Source organism: Perna viridis, chromosome 1 (assembly GCF_037379345.1).
Source record: "Perna viridis isolate PV_CMFRI_1.1 ecotype Kerala chromosome 1, ASM3737934v1, whole genome shotgun sequence".
NCBI lineage: Eukaryota > Metazoa > Mollusca > Bivalvia > Mytilida > Mytilidae > Perna > Perna viridis.
Window position 1 is genome coordinate 19,380,951 of NC_142445.1, and position 24,046 is coordinate 19,404,996.

At 33.0% G+C, this 24,046-nt stretch overlaps 1 protein-coding gene across 4 annotated transcripts in view; it reads left to right on the forward strand.

Moving 5' to 3' along the window:
* Nucleotides 1–365: 365 nt before the first annotated feature.
* Nucleotides 366–24,046, forward strand: part of LOC148627639 (RNA helicase MOV-10-like) — a 28,911-nt gene continuing 5,230 nt past the window's right edge. The window contains exons 1-16 of one of the 4 annotated variants that reach the window (XR_015921234.1): nt 531–659; nt 3,543–4,376; nt 4,791–5,032; nt 5,855–6,095; nt 7,389–7,529; nt 8,273–8,435; nt 9,016–9,167; nt 10,807–10,995; nt 11,474–11,621; nt 12,361–12,522; nt 13,700–13,803; nt 20,796–21,010; nt 21,789–22,186; nt 22,421–22,597; nt 23,272–23,360; nt 23,748–23,885. Coding sequence is in view for 3 of the 4 variants with exons in the window: in XM_088576415.1 (XP_088432541.1) it covers nt 3,565–4,376; nt 4,791–5,032; nt 5,855–6,095; nt 7,389–7,529; nt 8,273–8,435; nt 9,016–9,167; nt 10,807–10,995; nt 11,474–11,621; nt 12,361–12,522; nt 13,700–13,803; nt 20,796–21,010; nt 21,789–22,186; nt 22,421–22,597; nt 23,272–23,360 (3,233 nt within the window). In the remaining variant the exon portion in view is untranslated. Of the gene's footprint in view, nt 463–530; nt 660–3,542; nt 4,377–4,790; nt 5,033–5,854; nt 6,096–7,388; nt 7,530–8,272; nt 8,436–9,015; nt 9,168–10,806; nt 10,996–11,473; nt 11,622–12,360; nt 12,523–13,699; nt 13,804–20,795; nt 21,011–21,788; nt 22,187–22,420; nt 22,598–23,271; nt 23,361–23,747; nt 23,886–24,046 lie in introns of those variants that run through there. The other 3 variants (XM_088576415.1, XM_088576423.1, XM_088576407.1) reach the window with 3 other exon arrangements.

The following is a 24,046-nucleotide window of genomic DNA, read 5'->3' on the forward strand; positions in this document are numbered from 1 at the left end:
TCATATATAAATTGTAGAAAATTTTACCATCATTTTCTGAAATTAATACATATAATTCGGAGATGGGGTAAACATGACAAATGAACTGAGTTAAAAGTCCTAAATTTTAACCTTCTTCCACTGAACCAAATCACAACTTTTAGTCAGAATTGATTAATGAAAAAAAAATCCCATGTAATTTTAACCTATTTTCTACCAATTAGAGGCAAAACTTTAGCAAATAAGTTTCCAGTAAAAATATGAAAAAATGTGGAAGGTACCTACTACCAAAGTTGGAACTATATACGAAAACCAAGGGGACTTAATTGTGTTCTCGTACCAGCAAAACAAATTATGAACGCGGATCGGAGTTTCCTTCTATGTCGGCTAAACGCTTTGAGTCAAGGTATCCTTATTCAAAAATAAAGCTTTTTAAAGAAATTATTGGAATTTCCCGCAAAAAGGGCTATTTGACACTAAATTGTAAGGAAAAATCCATTGAATGACTTTTTTTACATTCTTAAATATCGTCCTTTTTAGTCCTCTTTACATATAGCCCTTCGGTTCTGTGAAATAAGAGTTGGTGAGGTCGTGTTCTCGAAAACCGAAAATGAAAGTACAACGAAATTACGCAAACATCCTGTAATGCTTCAATGTCTTAAAATGGGCACTATTATTTTGTAAGTTCGAGACACTGTAAGAAGTAAAATAATAAATCTGTTTTTTTCCCTTTTTTTTTAGGTTTGTAATATGAGAATGGTGAAAACTGAAACTTATATTTACTTGTATGTCAACCATGTAACAAGCTGTCAGTGTTATATCTTTTGTGTGCCAAATGAAAAAATAGTTTAAATACATTTATGTTTGGTTCTTGTCACTCGACCTACCCTAGTTTTTACTGCTGACCCTCAACCTTTTTTTTCTGAAATGAAAAATGAAATAAAAAAGCTGAGGTCTCACTAACTACTTTTAACATTTCCATTACTTCTTCACATGTTAAAACAGTAGTTTTCAAAGTCTCACTGTGAATTCCCAGGACAAATGACATCTTAAAGTTCAAGTTGCATACCATTCAAAGCTTGGAAAAAAAGGTTTTCAAAATCATTATGCTAATGGTACGATGATTGTCGAAATTCTTTATAAATTTATTTGAATAAATAATACTGAAAATCCACATTTTTACCTTTTCTGCTAGCTGACTGCATGGAGGCAAATTACTCACACTTGTAAACAATATTCATACATTTTTGAAAAAAGACAAAAATTATCCAAATCAGACATGGGACTACAAAGAAATGGCCATTTTTATATTATGCCCTTCTGTGGTATTTTCCCTTAATTACATAATGTATTTAAAATGACAATTTTATGTAACTTGTCATACCAGTTTAATATCTACATGTATGATAATTCAAGAAGGTGTAGTAGTTAATATCATTGATCATTATGAAAAAAGGACAGATTTCAACAATTGATATCATGCCTGTTTCATCACTTGTGTGATTCTTAGTCTGTGTTGTATGACAATTTGAGTACTTTAAATATCCCAAGCAGTGACATTGGGTATTTCAAGGATTAAATCAAGTTATGAGTCAGTTTTACTGACAAAAACTTGTTGCTATGTTTTTTAAAATACCTTGCATAATGCTCCTCTTAAAAAATAACCAGATTCCATTGATTTTATGGGGAAATGGGAATAATGACCAGGAAAGGCAATTTTCATCAAATGATGCATTTCTCTGAAATATTCCATAATTTAGCTTATCGTCTTACTAATGACTTCTAACTTTTCCATTACTTTACATGTTGAAAAAGTGATTTTCAAAGGTTCACTGTGAATCACCAGGACAAATGACATCTTAATGTTGCATACCATTGCAAAGCTTGGAAAATAAGGTTTTCAAAATCATTATGCTAATGGTACGATGATAGTAGAAATTCTTCACAATATTTACTTGAATAAATAATACTTTTCTGCTAACTGACAGCATGGAGGCAAATAACTCACACATGTAAACAACATTCATACATTTTTCTAGTAAATTACAAATGTGACTTTAAAGTATGCATTATTAGCTTTATTTTTACTATTAATCACACAAATAATGCACTTACAATGCATAAGTCCAGGGTTGGTGTGTTTTTGGTACTACATAGAGGGTGGCCATTTGACCAGGAAGTGATTAGTAAGACCTGACCCTGCCCACTCCTGGGATTCTTGATTTTTTTTGGGTAAATTCTCTGAATTGGCCTCAGTATTTACAATGGTAAACAACAGTGGAAGCACACCTGATAAAAGCTGCAGCCACAAGACAACTAGAAGCAGTGAATTTACAGCCTATCGATCTTTCATTCCTGTTTGTGATTACGTCTATGGATCAGTTGTTGTAATTAATGTTTTCATTAAACACTTAGGTGATCATCTTGAAGAATTTAGCCATATTTCTAGCCGAATCGTACAAAAAAGTCCTTACCTACCTGCGGATCCCTTTTTATTCTTAGAAGTGACCAGAACAATATATATATTTTATTTTATTTCACCCAATTACCTGCCAATGTGGTGAAAATATTCTATATACAACATGTACAATTGTGTATGATTTGTATTGTCCTAATACATTCATCGAATTAACATGGTCCAAATGTTGGGTTGAATTCATAGATGTGATAAGGTGGTTCCTTCAAAATAATACACACATTGTTCTACAAAATTTAGATCCACTAAATTGGCAATAAGGTTCTCATTCTTGTAGAAAGGACACATTGATCAGTAGGTTCACATGTATGGGAATTGTCCCACAATTATTAGGAGTTGTGGGTTGTCTTGGTTCAAATTTGTCAATTTGGGTCAAATTTAGTAAGTTGACTTGTCACAGCTGCAAGATTCTAGGTACATGAATATAGCCAAGTCAATTAATTGGCAATTTAAATCTACTACCTATTAAAACACTGGTAAGCCATCATGTCACATTTCTCTGAACTCAATGATTTGAAGTGTCAAAACACATATAAGCAGCTAAGGTCAAAGGTCAGAGATTTAAGTGGCCATTATCACATCAACAGACTAACATCTTGGATAGTAGGGAGACTAGTGAGTCAACTATCATTTAGATTTATGTTGTCTATGACATAAAAGTGGTTTAAGTAAACAATGTACTGTATTAATTACAAAAATTATCTATGTTTTATTAAGTTCTACAATGTACAATGTATATGTAATTATCAAGTTCAAGATCATCAGGTAAGGGTCTAAGTGTGGAATAGCTGAAATATTGCTGCTCATGTGTTGAACCCCAACAATCAGTCAATCAATCTAAGTGTGGAATGGTAGAACTTGTGTGGTTTTTGATCCTGGACATCAAATTTATTAGTATATCCTGTACATTTATTGATATCCTATTTTAAATTTAAACTTACATAACATGAAAAGTCCTTTTAACCAGGCACATCTGATACTGCCAATAGATATGTGTGTACATTTGCAATATAACATATAGATATGCATATACATGTACATTATAGCAGATTAAGTGATTTAATTTAAAGTTTTTTTTGTATTTCAGGTAAACAATCTTTAAAACAAAAATGAGGAATGGTGGTTATTTTACTCATCATGACAGTAAGGATAGAGGTTTGGACTTTCTTCGATTTTTATCCACAGAACAAATTAAAATTAGTGGACAAGATAAAAATGAAATTCGGAAAATTTACAGTACAAGGTATACTACATACAGACAACAGTTTAGACCTGATCAGCCACAAGTGCCTTTTGGAATGATTGTGAAGGCTCTTTTTACTCTGGGGAAGGTTCATTTGCGGGAAAATAGGTTATATCCAGGGGCAGCTCCAGCAGAATATATCAACTCACATCAACACAGTCCAGTAAGACAAACATCAAAGACCAGTTCTCAGGGTTCTAACCAGAATAAAACATTTACATCAGGGCAAGGCAATAATTCAGGGGCCACACATGACAAATCTGGCAAAGTCACTGGTTATTCACACACAAAAAAAGGCAAGGCAGCAAAACAGCCATCACCAGCTCGAAATGCTAGTGCTTCCACCACATGTCAAGATCATGAATCACCTAAACGTAAACGTAGAAATAGAAGATTTAAGAGAAAAAGTGCTTCATATCGAATTGCTGTTGATCAACATCTTATGATCAATAAGGCCTCAAGTGAAAGTGGTTCTACAGCCAGTTTATCTTCTATTAATTCCAACCAGAGTGCTCCATTTCAAGTATCTGGCTTTAAGGACTTCACTAGAAAGGTTGGGAACATGTATGAATGTGTGGCATGTTTAGCCAAGTGTACATCTAAGGAGGAAATGGAACGTCACTTGGAAGGAAAGAGACACAGACTTGGAGTCATGACTTTTGAATTAAGGAAAAGGAGGTACATGTTTTATTCACTGAGTAATAAGAGATTGAAAACTTGTATTTTATTGCATTTAATTTGTGCAAGATTAAGAAATGGTCCAGATTGTGTGAAAGATATTAAAGTACTGTCTACTTGTAATTTGGTTTCAATCTGTATGTTTTTCACACTGATAAATCCCTAACTGGCCATATAGGAGGATGTAGGTAGACTGTTTATATTTATGTTGTTGGGTCAGATGAAGTACATGTACATCACTGTTACTGATGTTTTTATTGTTCAAGTATGCGGTTGTAATTTCATGGATGTTTAGAATTTTAATCATTTCACTTCTCTTAGACTTTTCTGAGTAGAAAACTTATAGTACTTAGCATAAAATTTTAGCTTCAGTCATCAAACACTTGAAAATTTTTATTTAACATTCTGTTATAGAGATGATCTTGTTAGAGACAAAGGTGGTATCCAGATACTGTGTGATGTTCCCTATACAGATGGTACATTTAATGTTACCATAAATGAGAAAGTTGCTAAAACATTTGTCATGTCTATAAAGAATAATCATAGTGACAGCTGTGAACTAGTCCATTGTGAATTGTTGAAGCGTATCAGAGTGTTCCAGTTAGATGATGAACAGAATGTCACAGAATCACGATCTACCACAAATATTCTACCAGGTATTAATGGACAGAGCCTCTATCTGTTACATGTTAAAATTAAAATGCTTCCTGGTAATGAGGGGATTAGTTGGGGTTATCAACAAGGAAGCCAGTACTTAAATTCATTAACTTTGTTTATGGGTGAATTTCCGTACTTATATGTACCAATGAAGTTAATTGATTGATTTCAGTTCATTATTGTTGGCCTTGAAGTACCTCTGAAGTAAGGCTGTTTCCTCTATTGAAAGTTTCCCACTTTGACGAAAATAAATAGCTAAATATAATCCCAAGTAAGATATAAAACTATTTCCCAATTGGTAGTTAAAAGATTTGTTTGAAATAACACTGATTAACTGCTTATGACACATCATTTTATTAAAATCTGCTCTTAAATTGATCATTTTAACTACAAATTCAAGGATTTTTATGGTTATTCTTATTTTCCTATTTAAAAGTGACTTCAATAGGATGAGGTAGTTTTGAAAAATGTCAACAATATCACTAGATTTAGAAAGATGTTTATTTTGTACTTAGTCTCGTGCTGACAGAAACATGTACATGTAATTGGTCTTACTTTTCTTTAACAATAGAGCAGAAAGTGTGCACCAGTAAATTCTAAACAGCTTCAGTAGGGGATTGAACATGGCTTCCACGTTATTGTAAGAGCTCTCTTAGCTTGCTTACTTAAGGAATATTCCAGCAGTGCAACTAAATAAGTACTATTATATTGAATATATTAATGTACCTGTTAGTGGAAGACTGGTAGCCACTGTTCCATTACTACAATGTATCTCCAATTTCTGTTCTTTTCTTTTCAATGCATTTCAATTTTCATTACAGGAGGAACTTACAAAGTCAGGGTAACTGTATCTGCTAAGAATGTTGGTACATATCACACACCAATAGCATTCCACTTCAATAAATATGATGACCATGAGTTCCATATAATAAAGTTCTTCACAGCGAAGTGTGTCAACAGCATTACAGAAAGCATTAAGCCTTTATCTCCATACAAACGCCAGTCACGTAGGGCATTGCAAAGATCTACTAAAGAAATTGTTGCTGGGTTTCCTCTTCCTAAGTATGCACTTTTTTAGCTTGTGAGCTATTGCCATCACTTCTTGTCTTTCAGTGTTGTTAACAACTTCTCAAAACTCTTTTTGTGAAACTACTGGACCAATTAGAATCAAACTTGGTATTAATGTTGCTTTGCCGGCTTCGGGTATAATGCTTAGAACTGACATGGCTGCGGATACTAAAAACAGAACGTAGGGGTCAGACTGAAGTTTTTACGCATATATCTCCATATCCATTAGTTTACATTCTGAATGAGTAAGTGTTTGGCTTGATGAGGTCTATCTGTGGTCAAATTGTCGTGTAAATCTGATAAGTCATGTTGGAATCATTGCCCTTTTTGACGTTTTTTTGTTGTTGCTGATAATGATATTACTTTATAAAAAATCATATACTCTGACATTACTGGAGCAAGAAAAGCCAAACTTGCTATTTACATGTATGCTCCATGAACTTATGGATCGTTATAGTGTATCCATCTGCACCATGAAAACTGATTTGCTCAATGTGTCATAGTGTTTCTTTCCTCTTTCGTCTACCCCATACTTGACTTTTTATGAGCAACTTTGCAGGTGTTTCTAGAAAAGCAGAGGATGCTTATCCTACTGGTGCACCTGGTCCATGCTCCCAGTTTTTAGTGGAGATCGAGTTGCTTATTTACTTTTGTTACTTTGTGTGTATTATTTTAGTAACTTTATAACCTTAGTTGTGTTTGTCTGTTTTCCATGTCTGGTCTTTGTCCCTGGATTACATTTTTTTGATTTCTGCTAGAATTTTGGTTTCATTGATTACTCTTTCTATTTTGCTTTTCCATCTGAATGACTTTTGGGGTTTCCAGATGCAAAACATGGACTTTGTCACTAGTCAGCTAAGGGGGTATCATATTGTAATCAATAATTCCTCTGAAACCACTGAATAGAATTTGCTGAAGCTTTCACAAATTCTTTATCATATGATGCCATTGTGCACCTTATATTTTATTTTTCTGTCTGAATGCTAGGGTTTTTTTCCATCTGAATCACTAGGGGGGTCTTCCGGGGGAGTGCAGTGGGGACATCATCAAACAAACTTTGATCACAGTTTTCTTGTTTATTAAAATTTACTGGCTTTTTTTTATTGTTGGAAAGTTTATTGTCATGCCAAACTTTCTGTAGAAGGCAGAACATTTCTGAAATCCTGAGCACTACACAATAAGTACATTAATCTATTAAGTGACCTGTCCTGTCTATTTAAATTGTCATTGTAATGCATGGACCATAAAGTCGCACTTTTAATATGAATTTAAACTAAAACATTTTAGACTTGTTGGAGACAATCTGAAGAAGGAGATAGAACTGAAATCATATCTGATCCCATCAGCCACACGACATCTGGTCAATAAAGGTTTAAAGGATGCTCATGGTTTGAATCAGGCGGAGAAACAAGAGCTGAATGCTATGAAGTAAGTGGCAGTACTTATATCATGAATGAATTGTACAAACCTTAAATACAGAAGTGCATACATGTATATTAACTAACACATGTAATTCAAAAGGTTTAAAACACAGAAAAACTACAGTCTGATTTTGTATCTTCCAGTTTGATGTATTGGATCATTGTATTTTTTGGAGATAAGTTTTTTTCTTCTAGGACCCTCTAAATAGCAGTGCTTTCAATGTCCATTAGATGATTAGTGATAGTCATTTTGAAGTATGAAGACAAGCTGCAGAAAATTGTGCACCTATGCTCAGCTCTATCTTGAAAATTGATATGAATAAAAATAACTTCACAATAGTGTCTTAATAGTAATTCTATAATATAGTTTTAGGGTTTGCCTATGAAGGACAGAGCTATTTATACTCAAATAACATTTGACTTTGTTGATTATGCACTGCTATGTTGTTCTATGGTTGATGTCTAGACCATAAAGAATATTTTAGACTTCATTATAACATAAACTGTTTGTCAGGGTTAAATGTTCAAACAACCACTACCAGACTGCATATGTCATTTCTGGAATACGTCACTTCTGACAATAATTTTTAGACATTCATGATTCAGGGCATCTACATAAATAGACATTGCTGATGCTTGGTCCCTATTAACTTGGAATTGTTTTAGTCATATCATGTCTTTGGGTAGCCAGTTACCAATTAGTAAGTATTTAGATTTCTGACTTTGAAGTCTTTTGTTATAAAATTTTAGATCCATTTTGGAGAAACCAGTTAAAGTAGACTCATATGTGAAGAAGTTTCAGACCCTGATGCATTTTGAAGAGATACAGATGGAATATGATATAAGGAAATATGACATGGATGCAGCTCCCATGAAACTGTCAGCTACAAATAAAAGGCTCCTCACCTTACAGGTAAGGCTGAAAGAAAGGCATCAGTTGGTAGGGTGCAAATATGTTGCTAATTGACTAATTAAGGTATGATTTGGATTTTTGAAGGAGCAATTATCACACAAATTGTTGTACATAGAACAGAAAGGTTTTTGAAAAGCAATGTAGATAATAATTGCTATATAAATCATCAAGAATTTTTTTAATAGTATGAATTCTAATCCAGTACCAGAATAACGCCATGTTCTGCATTAAAATGACAAACTCCTGTCATGAAATATACATACAGTTAATGGTCAAACAGTAGTTATGGCTTGAAGTCATTCTTGCCACCCAGTTTTTTGTCCTCTCCAGAAACAAGTCCTGCACAAATTTTATGTCAGAATGTCTGACAGATTGCTCTGAAGAAAGAGCTGTTGTATGTTAATTTTCATTTAGGAATATTAATTATTCTAAACAGATAGCTGAAATTTGCTTCTGTCAAGAATATGATGAGGTTTGTAACTCTATGACCGTAAGCATATTAACTAAGGAGTTAATTTCAAACATGTAAAATTTGAAAGTCATGACACATGATATTGTAAGAATTGTTATACTCTATTAGGTACCAGGTTTAGCTGAGAACCGACCCTCAGTCCTGAAAGGAGACAGATTATATGTCAGAGTTAACAACAATGGTAACCTTGGTGACAAGGAGTACCAAGGATATGTACATGATGTCCAGCAGCTAGAAGTTGTACTTGGCTTTGATCATAGGTATTCTGTGCCAATACATGTAGTATTTTGATTTTTAGCATTGAACACACAATATTAAATAAATTTGTGTGTGTATTAAAGATAAAATTGATGTACATGTATGTTTAAACATAAATGGAGATAGGCATAGACATTCAAATGTATATGGCAGACAGCAGAGAAAAGATCGAATTGAAATAACATTATTTTATACTCTTGCTGAGGGCTATTTCATAATAAAATGTGTCTTGAGGGAGGGGAGAACACACATTATTTAGGGGTACTACCAACACACTAAATTAAAATGCAATACTTTTGTCTTATAAGAAAAATTATATTTTTACCCCCCACCAACACATTAATCAATCAACTGCATTTTGCCCATTGAAGAAATTTTTTCTGGAATAGCTCTGAACAATATTTGTAGGTTATTTAAATTTATTTTACATTTTAGGGCAATGCTGTGTATTAAAAAATACTGATCAATTTGAATAGTGTAGAAAAACATAAGTATACATTTTGTACTCAAATAAAACAGAAGTTATACATCACATATACAAATAAAAAATACATTTAATAGTTCTATAATATTATATTCTTCTGGCAATAGCTGATCTTTTAAAATACTTTCTGGTTTAGACAAAAAGAACACAAATTTGCCAATTTATTTTGTAAGATTTATATATGAAGGTAGGTTTCTTGTTCAAAGAACTACCATATTTTCCGGACTATAAGTCGATATTTTTTTTCAGCAAAGTGTCAGCCTCAACTTATCTAAGGACTTTTCAAGAAAAATGTTCATCAACAATGCTTTTCGTTAGATTTGTTTAGTTCACTTTCTATTGCTTTAATTCTAAATTTATGATAAACTGCAATCAACGAAAGCCATCAATCAAACAGTCAAACCGGCAATTGAATTTGAATCTTATTGATCATTGCCGCTATCCTTTAGGAATGAATATGATGATGATATAAAACTCTGAAACTTTGAAACTGATAAAATATAAATAAACTCTAGAAGATACATTAACAAAACTCTTTTTTTAACTTGGAAAACATTATCGAGTGTTCAGGAGTTATCGGTCCTTTAATATGCAAATTTATACCCATTTACGGTATGTCGTAACACATTCAATTTATAATTCAGTTAAGGTGTTATCTAAATGACTAATTGCTACCAAATTTGCAGGTAACTATTATTTTTTATTGTAATTCTTAATACCAGGTAATATTTTGTACTAATTACCGCTCGTTATTATGATCAATTCATAAACAAATTTCCTGCTTATTTCACACATGACTGCCCTCATTTGACATTTCCTTTGGCTTCAGAGCCATTGATACGCTCTTCAATAAAAATAATTGAACTCGTGGTCAAAGTACACTTTAACAAAAACACAGATATTTATTTAATTCAGAAATCTTATACTTAGTAACATCACTGGAATAATTTGCTGTTGTTGGAAACAAATCACTCTACTCTGAGATCGGCTGACACGTACACGTCTGACCCTCGACTTATCTGCTGAATTCGACTTATCTATGTTTTTTTTCCTGAATATTGGTCAAAATTAGGCAAGTCAACTTATACTCCACATCGACTTATAGTCCGGAAAATACGGTATATTTTTTAAGAACAAGTACTCTTATTTCATTACAGCTTGCTTGAGAAGTTTGTTGATAACATGAAATTTAATGTAAGATTTGAATTTAATCGACTTCCTGTCAAGTTACAACATAGAGCCTGTGAATTAGCTCATGAGGAAGGACTAGAACACAAAATACTGTTTCCTGACAAGACAACAGTCTGTTCAGATAAGACTTCACATCCTGTTGATGGACAGTTCAGGTTAGTACATAGTTTATGTAGCTGGTGCTCAATACTCCATGGGTTAGTGTGTAGGGGACATAACCTCCCTGTGACCAAACAATGTTCAGATAAGTACATTATACTTAACCCTTTCAAACAATATGTGACATACTTTGCATGCACTTTAACTTTCAAAGCAGTTGTGATTTTATTGTTCAGTTACCTTTAATGTGTACACTTATATGATTGGAAGAGAACATTGTAATTTAAAATAACCCTTTCAAACAATCTGTGATATGTTTTGTATGCATATTGATTTTGACCAGTGCAATTTCACATCATTTTAAGATTATTTTTAAATAATTTTTGGAGCAGGTGATTTTATTTTTCAGTAATTTTTAATGTGGACTGTTATTCTTCTAGTGAAACAAATTTATCAATTATTTTTTTTATTTTAACATAAACATTATTAATAAGAACTAAAGAAGATGGTACTTATGAAGATTTTCTTCCATAGATATTTTAAAAGACTTATTGAGTCAAATGAAAAACAACAGATTGCTGTAAAACATATAGCATTAGGAACCTCTCGTCCTTCGCCCTACATTGTATTTGGACCTCCAGGCACTGGGAAAACATTCACCATAGTAGAGGCAATTAAACAGGTAACTAGAAGTCTTTTAAATGACTATTTTCCTGAAATCTGCTTTTAAACCCCAACTATTTTATATTTTATGTTACTGCAAACAAAAGAATTACTTTTTGAACATTGTAAGTGTTCAACTGTTCAATCGAATTGGATAGAACTTTCAAATATGAAAGTTGAATTGCATAATGGAAGAGAACTTATATCAGATGCTTGAAAGTTGAGATGATTCATTTAAAAAAATTACATTTCAAGTCCCAAAGGAAGCATGGGATGTGGTATTTTAGACATTTAGATTTGGTGTCAATCCAAATTATGAAATATTTGATAAAATTCATATTTCAGACAAATAACATAGCACTTTTCAACTTTAGAGTGTCACAATATGATGATGCATGGAAAATTTCTAGTTTTTGATAGTTGAAAAAAAGTCAATGATAAAGCAGAAACTATTTTTGCATATTTAGGGCAAAAAATATATGTCTGTTTACTGCTTCCTTTCCTACCCTATTTTTTTGTGCCTACCCTAAATATATTACAGCAATTTGGTGCAAGCACTGGATTGTTTCCCCAATAACTCAATGCAAAAAGTTTTTGAAAAATAAAAATATTTCGCTACATACCTACCCTATTTCTTTCTTGCTGGTAGCAGGAACAAGATTATTATTTTTTATGACCTCAGGATTTAGTACATGTTTAACAACAAAAACTTTTATTGATAAAATGCATGTAAATAATGAATGTTATTCATTTAACAGATTTGGAAAAACCAGCCCAAAGCACACATCTTAGCTTGTACTCCATCCAACAGTGCAGCTGATCTGATAGCTGATCGATTATTGGAACATATACATGCCAGAGATGTTCTAAGGTTTAATGCATCATCAAGGAGATATAAACCAATCCCTGAGAAGGTCAAGGTATTAAGATTTTGTAGTATACCATATTTGAAAAAAAAATTATTAAGCTATCACATGAATTGGGGACCTTTAGTTTTTATACTGTTTTACATTGGTGTTGGGAATCATTCAAAATTTCCGGATTGATGATTGTTGTATCAACATTGACCGATGATCGAAGGTGTTTGGGAGTTTGATTAGGTTAACCCTTCAATACCGTATTGCTAGAATGCTTCCATTACCTAGTTAGGATATTATTATATTTTATGTAAATGTGTGAAATCATCATCAATAAAGCCATGTGTTGAATTGATGCCGTCTGTCTGGTGGAAAAACAGCAAATAGAATTTTTCAATGTTACGGTAAAACATAAATTGTCTGTTAGCAGAAAGATATGTAGTCCAGTCAGACAAAATCTTCATATTTTTAAGACATGAACGAATCAATTTTGATATTTTGAAATTGATCATAGAATCGAAGCTCATTAAATGACCGATAACTCGATGTTCCTGATGATTGATTCGCTACTATCATCTGTCCTGTAACTTTTTATGCTCCCATTATTAACAATTAATGCACTTTTATTTACCTCTGTTCTACCATTCGTTCATCTATTCACCTAGATAAGGGGTACATGGTTTTTCCTTCTATCTTTCACACAGTTTTTGAGCTATGAATATGACATTTTATAGTAAAGATGTTAACATTCATATTGGAGGTTTGCCAGGCAAAATTAGTGTGATATTTCCTTTTATTTGACCAAAATTAGAGATAATTGGGCTTTAGAATGTTCAGTTTTCCATAGTGAGTAAAATGGTTTGTCCAGCTATCTTATCCTACAGTTACTGAGCTACAAATGATTTTTCTCCTATTGAAATATAAAGGTAGTAAGGCATATGTGTTCCGTAAACACCCATCTTCTAGTTTTAAAATAAACTAGTTGTTGCTCATTCAAATTTCTTTTTAACTGTTTACTTTGTTCAAGAGTATTTGCAATACATGTAAATACAAGTGAGTAAAGACTTAGATGAAACTTGACTGCTGCTTACAAATAGTTCGTAGGAAAAATAATTTGTGGAAAAACATCATTTGAAATGGAAATTTCACATTTTGTGTAGAATTTTAAAATGTATTTTGACTAAGGAAATAAAAACCTTACCAACATTGGTAATTTCATGGCATTGAAATTATTTTTTAGCCAATATGCAACTATAGTGAAGTCACAGGACAGTTTGTTTTCCCACCAAAGGATGACATAATGAAGTATAGAATTATAGTATCAACTCTTGTTACTGCAGGAAGGTAATGTCTTGAATGTTATAGAAATGTTTAAACTTTTATTCTTTGACGCAGGGCAAAATTGTGATCTGATTGTCTGCATTGTCTGTCACTTGTTTTGGTACAGTTTGTGTACTTAAAGGAGAAGACCATGTTATTTTGATCTGATTGTCTGCATTGTCTGTCACTTGTTTTGGTACAGTTTGAATGAGAAGACCCATGTTATTGTGATCTGATTGTCTGCATTGTCTGTCACTTGTTTTGGTACAGTTTGAAGGAGAAGACCATGTTATTGTACAAGTCATAAATATAGGAACTAATCTATTAAATGTTCATGAAAATTAAATTGAAACAAAATAATTTCCTTTTCTAAACTAATTAATATCAATTTATAATAAGGGAATTTGAATTTTCCGCACCTATGGGCACCATCGTGAACGGTTTGTAAAGCGAAAGTAAATGGGTAATTGATTACGATGTCCGAAGAAATCACAAATTTTGGACTTTTCCCCTATAATTTCAACCCAAAATAAGCAGAAGAAGAGATTGAGGCACAACATTTAAGCAAATGTCAGACAACAATGACAAACAACAGGATTTGCAGCCAGAAGACTAGTAATATATCCGGCTACTTCCAGTTCCAAAGAATGTTTGTGTTGCTGGTCAAAACATTTAGAATATTCTTTTTTTATCAGTCATGCAATCGTAAGCCTGGCAAGACAACATGCTTTGGTGATTAGATAAACAGGATCGTAGAAATATTTACGGAATATTCTTTGTTTACATATTATTTGCAGTACTTGTATCACTACCAAACTGACTAAGTGACATCACGGCCAATCGGAATCTATCGGTAAACATCAATAAAGTCTGCTTATGATCTTTCTTCATATAGGAGAGTTCTGCAAGATGGGTATCTACACATTTTAAAGATTTCGAAATTTGCATAGCCGTGATGATTTTATAAAAGAGCATTTTGCATTAAAGGTTATTTTTTTTTGTTGACGTGGGTATGATTTATCATAAGAGCCTAACTTAATACAAAGGTGGTCTTTCCCTTTAACAGTAGTAAATAAAAAAAAACCAAAGTGGTCAGGGCATATAGTTATATCTTTGTACATTATTCTGTACATTTTTATAAACCCCTTGAGATGTTAAAGTAAATTTGCATGCTGGTGTATATTGTTGAGTAACAGATCCAGTTTGGGTTTGTTCCAGTTTGTTGATTTTGTATGGTGTTGTGCCAGTGAAAAATTCATGTTCAGTTTTAGCTCACCTGGCCAAAAGCCATGTGAGCTATTGCCATCACTTGGTGTCCGTCGTCGTCATCGTCATTAACAATTATGCAAAACTCTTCTCCTCTGACACTACTTGTCCAATTGAAACCAAACTTGGTATGAATTTTCCTTTGGGTATCCTGCATAGAACTGTTGTAGGGATTTTTGATTTGTTGAAAAACATGGCTGCCATTACTAAAAATAGAACATAGGGTCAGACAGTAGTTTTTCACGTATATCTCCTAAACCTTTAGGTTTAGCTAAATTCTGACTGGATAAAAGTGTTCAGTATGATGAGATCTATCTCTGGTTAAATTTTGGTTTTAAACTGTTGAGTTATGTTGGAGATATTGCCCTTTTTCAACAATTTTTGCTATTTTTAATGTTATTTCTTACAAAAATCTTTTCCTCTGACATTCTTTGATCAATTGAAACCAAACTTCTTTTTTTTATTTGTTTATATCATAGTCAGGATTTTACAAATCCCTGTACATTACCACCTGACAAGGGTATTCAGGGAAATGTAGAGAAAAAATAATTTAAACAAAAAGAACAAAGATTACAATGTACACTGACTATTAATTTTATAACACTCTATATAAATTTATCCAAAGTAAGTATAACAACAAAAAAAACGAAAACAAAAAAATTGATATATCGCACATACACACAATCAATTCACATATCATTTTTGAAATCTCAATAGTTTGATAGTATTGTTTGCCATTTATATTTTTATATGATCTATGAAAAATAAAATAAAACATGTTCAATTGGAATATGGTAAAAAATTATTGAAAAATGACATTGAGAGGGTCCCAAAATCTCTCATGATTCATAAGTTAACCATTTTTAATTGCTATTTGATATTCGAAGGATTTATATTGCTCAATTTTGCACTGAACTCCAATAATGTTTGGTAAAGTTTCATTTAATTTACATTTATAAATATACTTTTTTCAATAGAACAAAATAAATTTAGCAAAAGTGATTCCTTAGTATAATTCACAAAAAATAACTTAATCTTATTATGAAAGCATTTCCAGAACTGATGAGTCACTCTACAACTATAAAATAAATGTTCTACTGTTTCCTCATCAGTTTTACAGAAGGTGCATAATTTGGATTCCTTAAGTTATATTTTATACAAAAAACTATTTGTCGGAATAATTCTATGTAAAGATTTATACTGAAAGTTGTATAGGTAGGAATCTTGACTTTTTTTTTTCACAATAACAAAATATTCAGACCAATTAACTATTTCAATATCTAAACATTCTTTCCATTTCAAAATTTTTTGTAAAGGTAAATTTACAATCTTATTGATTAAATAATTGTACACAAATTTAGGTTTGTGACATTCCATTAATTTCTCTACAAATTTGTCTGTAGGTAATACAATACTATTAAAGTTATATTGACCGTTTTTTATTGGTTTTTTTTTTTTTGTCTTTATGAATATTTGCTAGTAGACTATTATATTGTAAAAAAGTTGGCACATCTTAGATTTTGTTGCATATGAGCAAAAGTGCGGAATTCCCTTGACTGCTTGTCAAAGACGTCATAAGTGATGAACACCCTTTGACTTCCAAACAGCATAAAATAACATATCTGATACTGGACAAAAGTTCAATATATCCAACGACAGTAAATCTTTCGCATTATTATCATTGTAAGGCTTTACTCTCTATAAACAGGCAAAAACATCCCTCCAAAAATCATTTTTTATTTTTGGAACATTGTCTTTTAACTTGTCTTTTTGCAGATAAGTCAATCGCTCTCCTTCATAGGGTTTCAACAATTTTAAAAGAATTTTCTGCCAACTACCCTCCATGTTGGAAAGAAATCACTTTATCGAGCCAAGTTTCAAATATAAGGTGAATGACTTCAGATGAATCATTCATAATCCTCCCTGATTTATATAACCAATAAGAGTGCTACGTTTTATTGTCCCCCGCACAACACGAAGCGGGGACATAGGAATCCTGGTGTCTGTCTGTTCATCCGAAGCTTGTGGATGCAACTCCTTAGAAACAGCTGAACGGAATTTGACAAAATTTTGTAGGATTGTTTTTCACCATATGTAGTTTACCATACTTAACCGCTATTTTGATTCGACAATTTTTATGGGAGTTATGGGACTTTGTTCATTTTTCACATTATTTGCAGTAGGAACACCTTGTGGGCGTAAATCCTCAGAAACCACTGAACGGACTTTGACCAAATTTTGTAGGATTGTTTGTCACCATATGTAGTTGATCATACTTAACTGCTGTTTTGATTTGTCAATTTTTATGGGAGTTATGGGACTGTTCATTTTTCACATTCTTTTTTTGTGGATTTTTTTGTTGTATGAAGAGGTGCCAGTAGAAGATTATATCTTTCACATAGTAGCTGAAGGTAAGTATATCATCTCTTGCATCCAAGTTGCTTGTATATGGATGGAACCCAGTTGTTCTTGGATAAGTCAAATCATTTTGTTATCATTGTTGTTTTGGAATACCTGCTTGAATCGCCACAAGCACATAAGTTTTGAATCTGCTATTTATAGTTTCAAACATTTGTAATTCAACTCTTACTACAGTGGCAGGGGACATATGGCTACGCGTAGCATTCTTGTTTGATCTGGATATGAAGCTATAGAACATCAAGTTTATCTCCCTTACCTTAAGTTGGATAAAGCAGTTAACAGATGTACTAATTTAGGAAGTGCAAGGGACTTTACAATAGTAATTTTGACCAATAGTGTCAGTTTTCGATGGTACCTGCTAATTCCTTTATTTTCTTTGCATAGTTCAGTTCAGTCATACTCTCCATATCTAATGAAAAATCAATTCCCAACAATTTGAAATTTGAAAGAGATTAATTCAGGTTTTATCTGGGCAATGTTTTAAATTTGAATACCTCATGCTTCCCACCCAAACAGCATGAGTTTTGGATGTGTTCATCCTTAAACCAGACTCATCACTAAAATGATCATAACAGTCTAGTGATTCCTTCAAAGAAGTTTCACTTCCATCTAGCATAAGAAAAGTATCATCTACATATTGACTGATTAAAGATTCTGTGTTTTCTTCTAAGACCCCCCTTATATTGGGATTTGATTTTATCTTCATGGATAACAATTCTACACCTATTATAAAAAGATAAGGAGACAATGGGTCTCCTTGTCTACAACCTCCTTGTAATTGAAAAAAATTGGACAAATATCCATTATTTATCACACAGCTTGATGCTTCACTATAAAATATTTCAAACCATCTACAAATTGATGGACCAAAATTGAAACCAAACTTGGTACAAATGTTCTTTGGTGTATCCTGCATAGCACTGATGTTGGGATTTTTGATCCGTCAAAAAACATGGCAGCCGTTACTAAAAATGGAACATAGGGGTCAGACAGTAGTTTTTCGCATATATCTCCAAAACCATTAGGTTTATCCAAATTCTTTCAGTTGCTGAAATGATCCATATTATTAGGAGTACAAAAGTCTTTAGGGACAAAAGTTGTCAGATAACTCCTTATAAGAGTTATTGCCCATGAAAGGGAAAAAATACTTTTTTAGCTCACCTGGCCGAAGGCCACATGACCTGTTGTAATCACTTTGCGTCTATCGTCGTCGTCAGTCGTCTTCCTTAACAATTTTTCAAAACTCTTCTCTTCTGAAACTACTTGACCAATTGGAACCAAACTTGGTATGAATGTTCCTTGGGGTATCCTGCATAGAACTGATGTGGGGATTTTTGATCTGTCGAAAAACATGGCCGCCATTACTAAAAATATAGCATAGGGGTCAGACAGTAGTTTTTCGCATACATCTCCAAAACCATTAGGTTTAGCCTAGTTCTGACTAAGGTAAAAGTTTAGCATGATGAGATCTATCTGTGGTCGAATTTTCATTTTAATGTATTAGGCCATATTGAAGTTATTGCCCTTTTTGGACGTTTTTTGCTGTTTTTAGTGTCATAATTTAAAAAAAATCTTCCCCTCAGAAATTCTATGAAAGTTGGTATTTTTATTTTAAAGGGTATCCTTAACAAAAGGACTGTTTGGATTTTTGATCTGTTATAAAGCATGGCCACTGTTACTAAAAATAGACCATAGGGGTCAAACAGCAGATTTTTGGATATATCTCCAAAACGATAAGGTTTAACCAAATTCTTACTTGATAAAAGTATTCAGCATGATGAGATTTATTTGTGGATAAATTTTGGTGAAAAAGTGTTGACCCATGTTGGAGTTATTGCCCTTTTGGGACGTTTTTTTCTGTTTTTGATGTTATTTCTTTAAAAAAAATCAGCTCCTCAGAAACTATTCTGCAAAATTCAATGAAAGTTGACTTTTTTGTTTTATAAGGTATCCTTAATGAAATGACAGATTTTTTTATCGCCGAAAAAACATGGCTTCCATTTCTAAAAATAGAACAATGGAGTCAGACAGCAGATTTTTGCATAATCTCCAAATCTGTTAGGTTTAGCCAATAGCTTTCAGTTGCTGAAATGATCCTTATTATAAGGCTTACAAAAGTGTCCAATGAATCAAATGGAGTCAAAATTGTCTGACAACTCCTTGTTAGAGTTATTGCCCTTAAAAGGCAAAAGTTTAACCAGGTGAGAGATTCAGGTTCCTGGGAGCCTCTTGTTTTTTAACAGTTTTCAGTCAATAACTTGAAAACTATGGTAGACTGAAAGAAACTTGCAATTGTTGAAAAATCTTATGATAAGTCCTACCAAAGACTTCTTAAGTCAAAATTGTTGGACTTGCTAAATTTATTGCCTTTGAAAGGCAAAATTAAACCAGTTGAGCGATTCAGGCTCCTAGGAGCCTCTTGTTGTTTTCCACACCTATTTTTTCTAAATGCCTTGAAATATTGATATGATGTTTGGTATTCAGGTTTCTATTGATTATTTACATACAGATTAAGTTCTGTTTTGCCTTGTGATTTTCAGGTACTTATTGTACTGTGGGTTGGGGTATTTCTGTTTTGTTGTCACATCTAGTTCTATATCACATAGAGTACTGGGCTCTTCCAGTTTTGATGTTTATTGAGTTAACTTTTTTATTATGCAATAACTTCAATGTTACCAACCATGAAAGGAAAGTTGGTAGTGTTTTGGGGATTTTTGGCTCCCATCAATTTTAAATTAGGTCATTAGGGAATTGCTAGATTCATGTATAATAGCCCGTGCAGGTCCGGGTGTCAAAAGAATAGGCTTGCAGCAGTACGAAGCTTGTCGTAAAAGACCACTAAATAGTGCTCAGAACCCTAGCCGAGGGCTAGGGCACTTTGCCCACAGAGCAACTGGGTTGTGTGCCCCAGGTGGTTGAATGGCGTACTCCTGGTGTGTAACATGCTAGGGTTGTCAGGCTATAATACGGAAAACCTGACCGCAAACCATAGTGGTGCACCGTGTTGGGAAAGATGCCACGTTCCTCGCACGTTAAAGAACTCTGCTGTGGTATTCTTCCGGAGTAGGAACCATGGGGCTCCGCCACAGGAGGCTAAATTGCCAGACCCTATTCACCTCTCCCTATTTCCAGTGGCAATCAAAATTTGTCGATACCATTATCCTTGTGTCCCATCCCATTTTTCATTTCATCATCATTTCATGTTCATTTTATCATCCACTTCATGTTCATCGCCTGAATACAGCTAAAATATTGCTGCTCGGGCATTAAACCCCAACAATCAATCAATCAATCAATCATGTATAATATCGTAATTGTCTGTTTTTCAGACTAGCTTCCGCAAATTTTCCTGCTGGACATTTTAGTCATGTGATTGTTGATGAAGCAGGACATGCTGTGGAACCAGAGCTCCTGATTGGTGTAGCTGGCATTCTAAATGCTGACCCCCATGTACCTGGAGGGTGTGGTCAACTGGTACTAGCAGGAGATCCACAACAGCTTGGTCCTGTCCTTAGATCTCCATTTGCAATCAAATATGGCTTAGGTATGATACAGTGTCTCTTTGTAATGGGTTCCAATAAATGTAAATATATAAAGGATATGAAAAGGTTTATGATCTAATGAATAATTCATACATTCATGTATCAATCTGTGTTCTTTTGCAATTGGCATTTCTTTAAAAAATACATCACATATATTTCCATTTTCTTGCTCTTAAAATAAGAAGTGCTTAATTAACCAAGAGAAATCTATAACTAATGTCTCTTGAATTGGTTCATTCTGAAATGTCTGAATTATTAAGTAGACAAGCAAGGAACAAGTGTCAGAGTACCTTAAATGGGTTTACAGTGTCAAAATTCACTGAACATTGAATATGAAAAGCATATTAAAACATTGGTAAAAGTTAATTTTATAATAGCATTGCCTAAAAATAATACGGTGATACATACAGTAATTTATTTCACTGCATATATGATACATGATCCTTTACTACAATGACCGTTAACTAACTGACAAATACAGATTTGTCATGGATTATAGATTATTACATTACTGTGTTAAAATTGCATTTTACTGAAATATGAAGACAAATGTGATGTTTGTACAAATGTGTGCTGCTTAGCTATATTGTTTTGTAACTCACCAAGTGTTCTTTAAATATATAAGAAAAAATTACCCAAAAAATATTATTTTAGGTGAAAAATTGAAAAATACATTTTATATCTGAACTATCGTGGAATAAGGTCACCAGAAAGTGATAGATATACATACAATTAAAAAAAATCAATTCTATATTCATTTTCATCGTGGGTCTGTTTCAGATAAATCCTTGTTAGAGAGATATATGACTGATCAGAGTGTCTATGCCAAGCCATATGATGAAAGGATCATAACCAAACTTCTCAAGAATTATCGCTCACATCCTGCCATTCTGAAATTACCTAATGATATGTTCTATGATGGTGAACTTGAAGTGTGTGCAGACCACCTAATGAGGGAAAGTCTTTGTGATTGGGAAAAGTTACCACATCAAGGGTTTCCTATCATGTTCCATGGGGTGATTGGAGAGGACACAAGGGAGGAGAGAAGTCCGTCATTTTTCAACCCGGAGGAAGTTTCTATTGTCTTGTCTTATGTTGACAGCCTCCTGAAAGACAAGAAAAGAGGGATCAAAGTTAAGCCAAAGGACATAGGAATTATCTCCCCTTATAGAAAGCAGGCAAGTTAGGATGACCAAATATTAACTTTTTGCATGTCGTCCTATAAGAAAATGCAAACTAATTTAGAATAAGGTCCTTATAAATTTTAATTCTTGGTCAAAAAGCAAACTTTTTAACCAACAGAAAAAATGATTCCACAGTTAAGGTGAATTATTTCAAATTATCTTCTCTCTGCATGCAATCTTAGCTAAATGGTGTTCATGTATAAGCTTGATGCTTTTATATGTTGTCAGGTCCAGAAACTACAACAGGTAATGAGATCAAAGCAGTGGGGAGATATACAGATTGGATCTGTAGAGGAATTCCAGGGACAGGAGAAGATGATCATCATTGTATCCACTGTCAGGAGTAATCCTGAATTTCTGTCCTTAGATATGGATTTCAAACTAGGATTTCTAAGAAATCCTAAGGTAATACATGATAATGTGGGAGAGTCCAAATGGAATGTTAAGTTTCCATTAAAACCTAGTTAAATGTACATAGAAGATTGACTTGGAAAATGTTGACAAATTATAAAATTGATACCCATGAATAATAGTACATTCACAGTAAGGGGACATCTGACCTGTAGATCATTAATTTCTAATGTCATTTTATGAATTAAAACAAAAGGAGAAAAACACTTGAATATACCATTGGTTTTGTTATACCAATTTTTAATGTGGCTTCAGCAAATTGCCAGGATGTAATTAATTAAAGCTGAGTCACACCACAGATTTGAAAATGGGAAGTCACTGCTTTTAGGCAAGTAGGCATGTGGCATATAGAAGATTGATAAATGGTAGGCTTGAAGTCAGAATAATGTTTTAGAGTGGTATGACAAGCCTACCTATGGGCTGTTGCTTCTGTGAGCTAGCACAATAAAAATCTAGCTTAGCTTGTCAACTAGTACAAAACAGAATCAGTTTTAATGTTGCCCGCAGCACATGAAATATCGTGTATAGGATATAAAACAGTAGACTACAGTCAATCAGTCAAGTTTTTTTTCTGGTTATTAAAGCCTTTTCACTGCATATGAAAAAAGTTGCTGTATTTTACTTTAAAGATCGTTGTATACAGTATATGTGATTACTTACAATTACAGAGATTTAATGTGACCATGACCAGAGCTAAAGCATTGCTGATTGTTGTCGGAAATCCTGTTACACTCTCACATGATCAGTACTGGAAGAGGTTAGTAGTTCTGAATTGGTACACAGAATGCCTCACAACTTGTGTACTCTTTGCCAAATTTGAAATAGAATAATTATCCAGTCAGTTTGCAATAGACACATGCTAATTACTGTGCTGGGATCTCATATTTTGTCAGCAATGAAAACCAATAGTAACCATGTCATTGTTGGGGAAGTAATTTTTACCAGTACCTTTGATGTACATTACAATTTTGTTGGACCATGTCTTCAATCAATTTCCCACCAATAAAAAAAATGGTAGTTTTTCACTAATAAGGTACTTTTAAAGAATATTTTGAAACAAAAACAAGATTTCAGTTATTGATAAAAGGATTATAAAAAGATCTTTTTGACTTTGACTTTTACCTTCTCCATGTTTGGTATCAAGATTGCCCTGGTGCAAGCTAAATGAATGATAATCATAGGATGAACATTATCCACCATTTTGAAACAAAGAACAGTTAATGAGGAAAAGATTGACAGAAACAGGAAGTAACTGGAAGTAATTAAGAAAACAAAATTTAAGGTAGATCATACATGTACCTATATCACACAGCATATAGTGGTTGATAAGATGCAAAATTTCATCCTCAAAATAATTTTAAAAGATGTTTTTATATTACTAGACAAGGCAAGGTTATCCTGACTTAAAATTTTAAAGTATGTTCATTTTACATCATTTCTTAG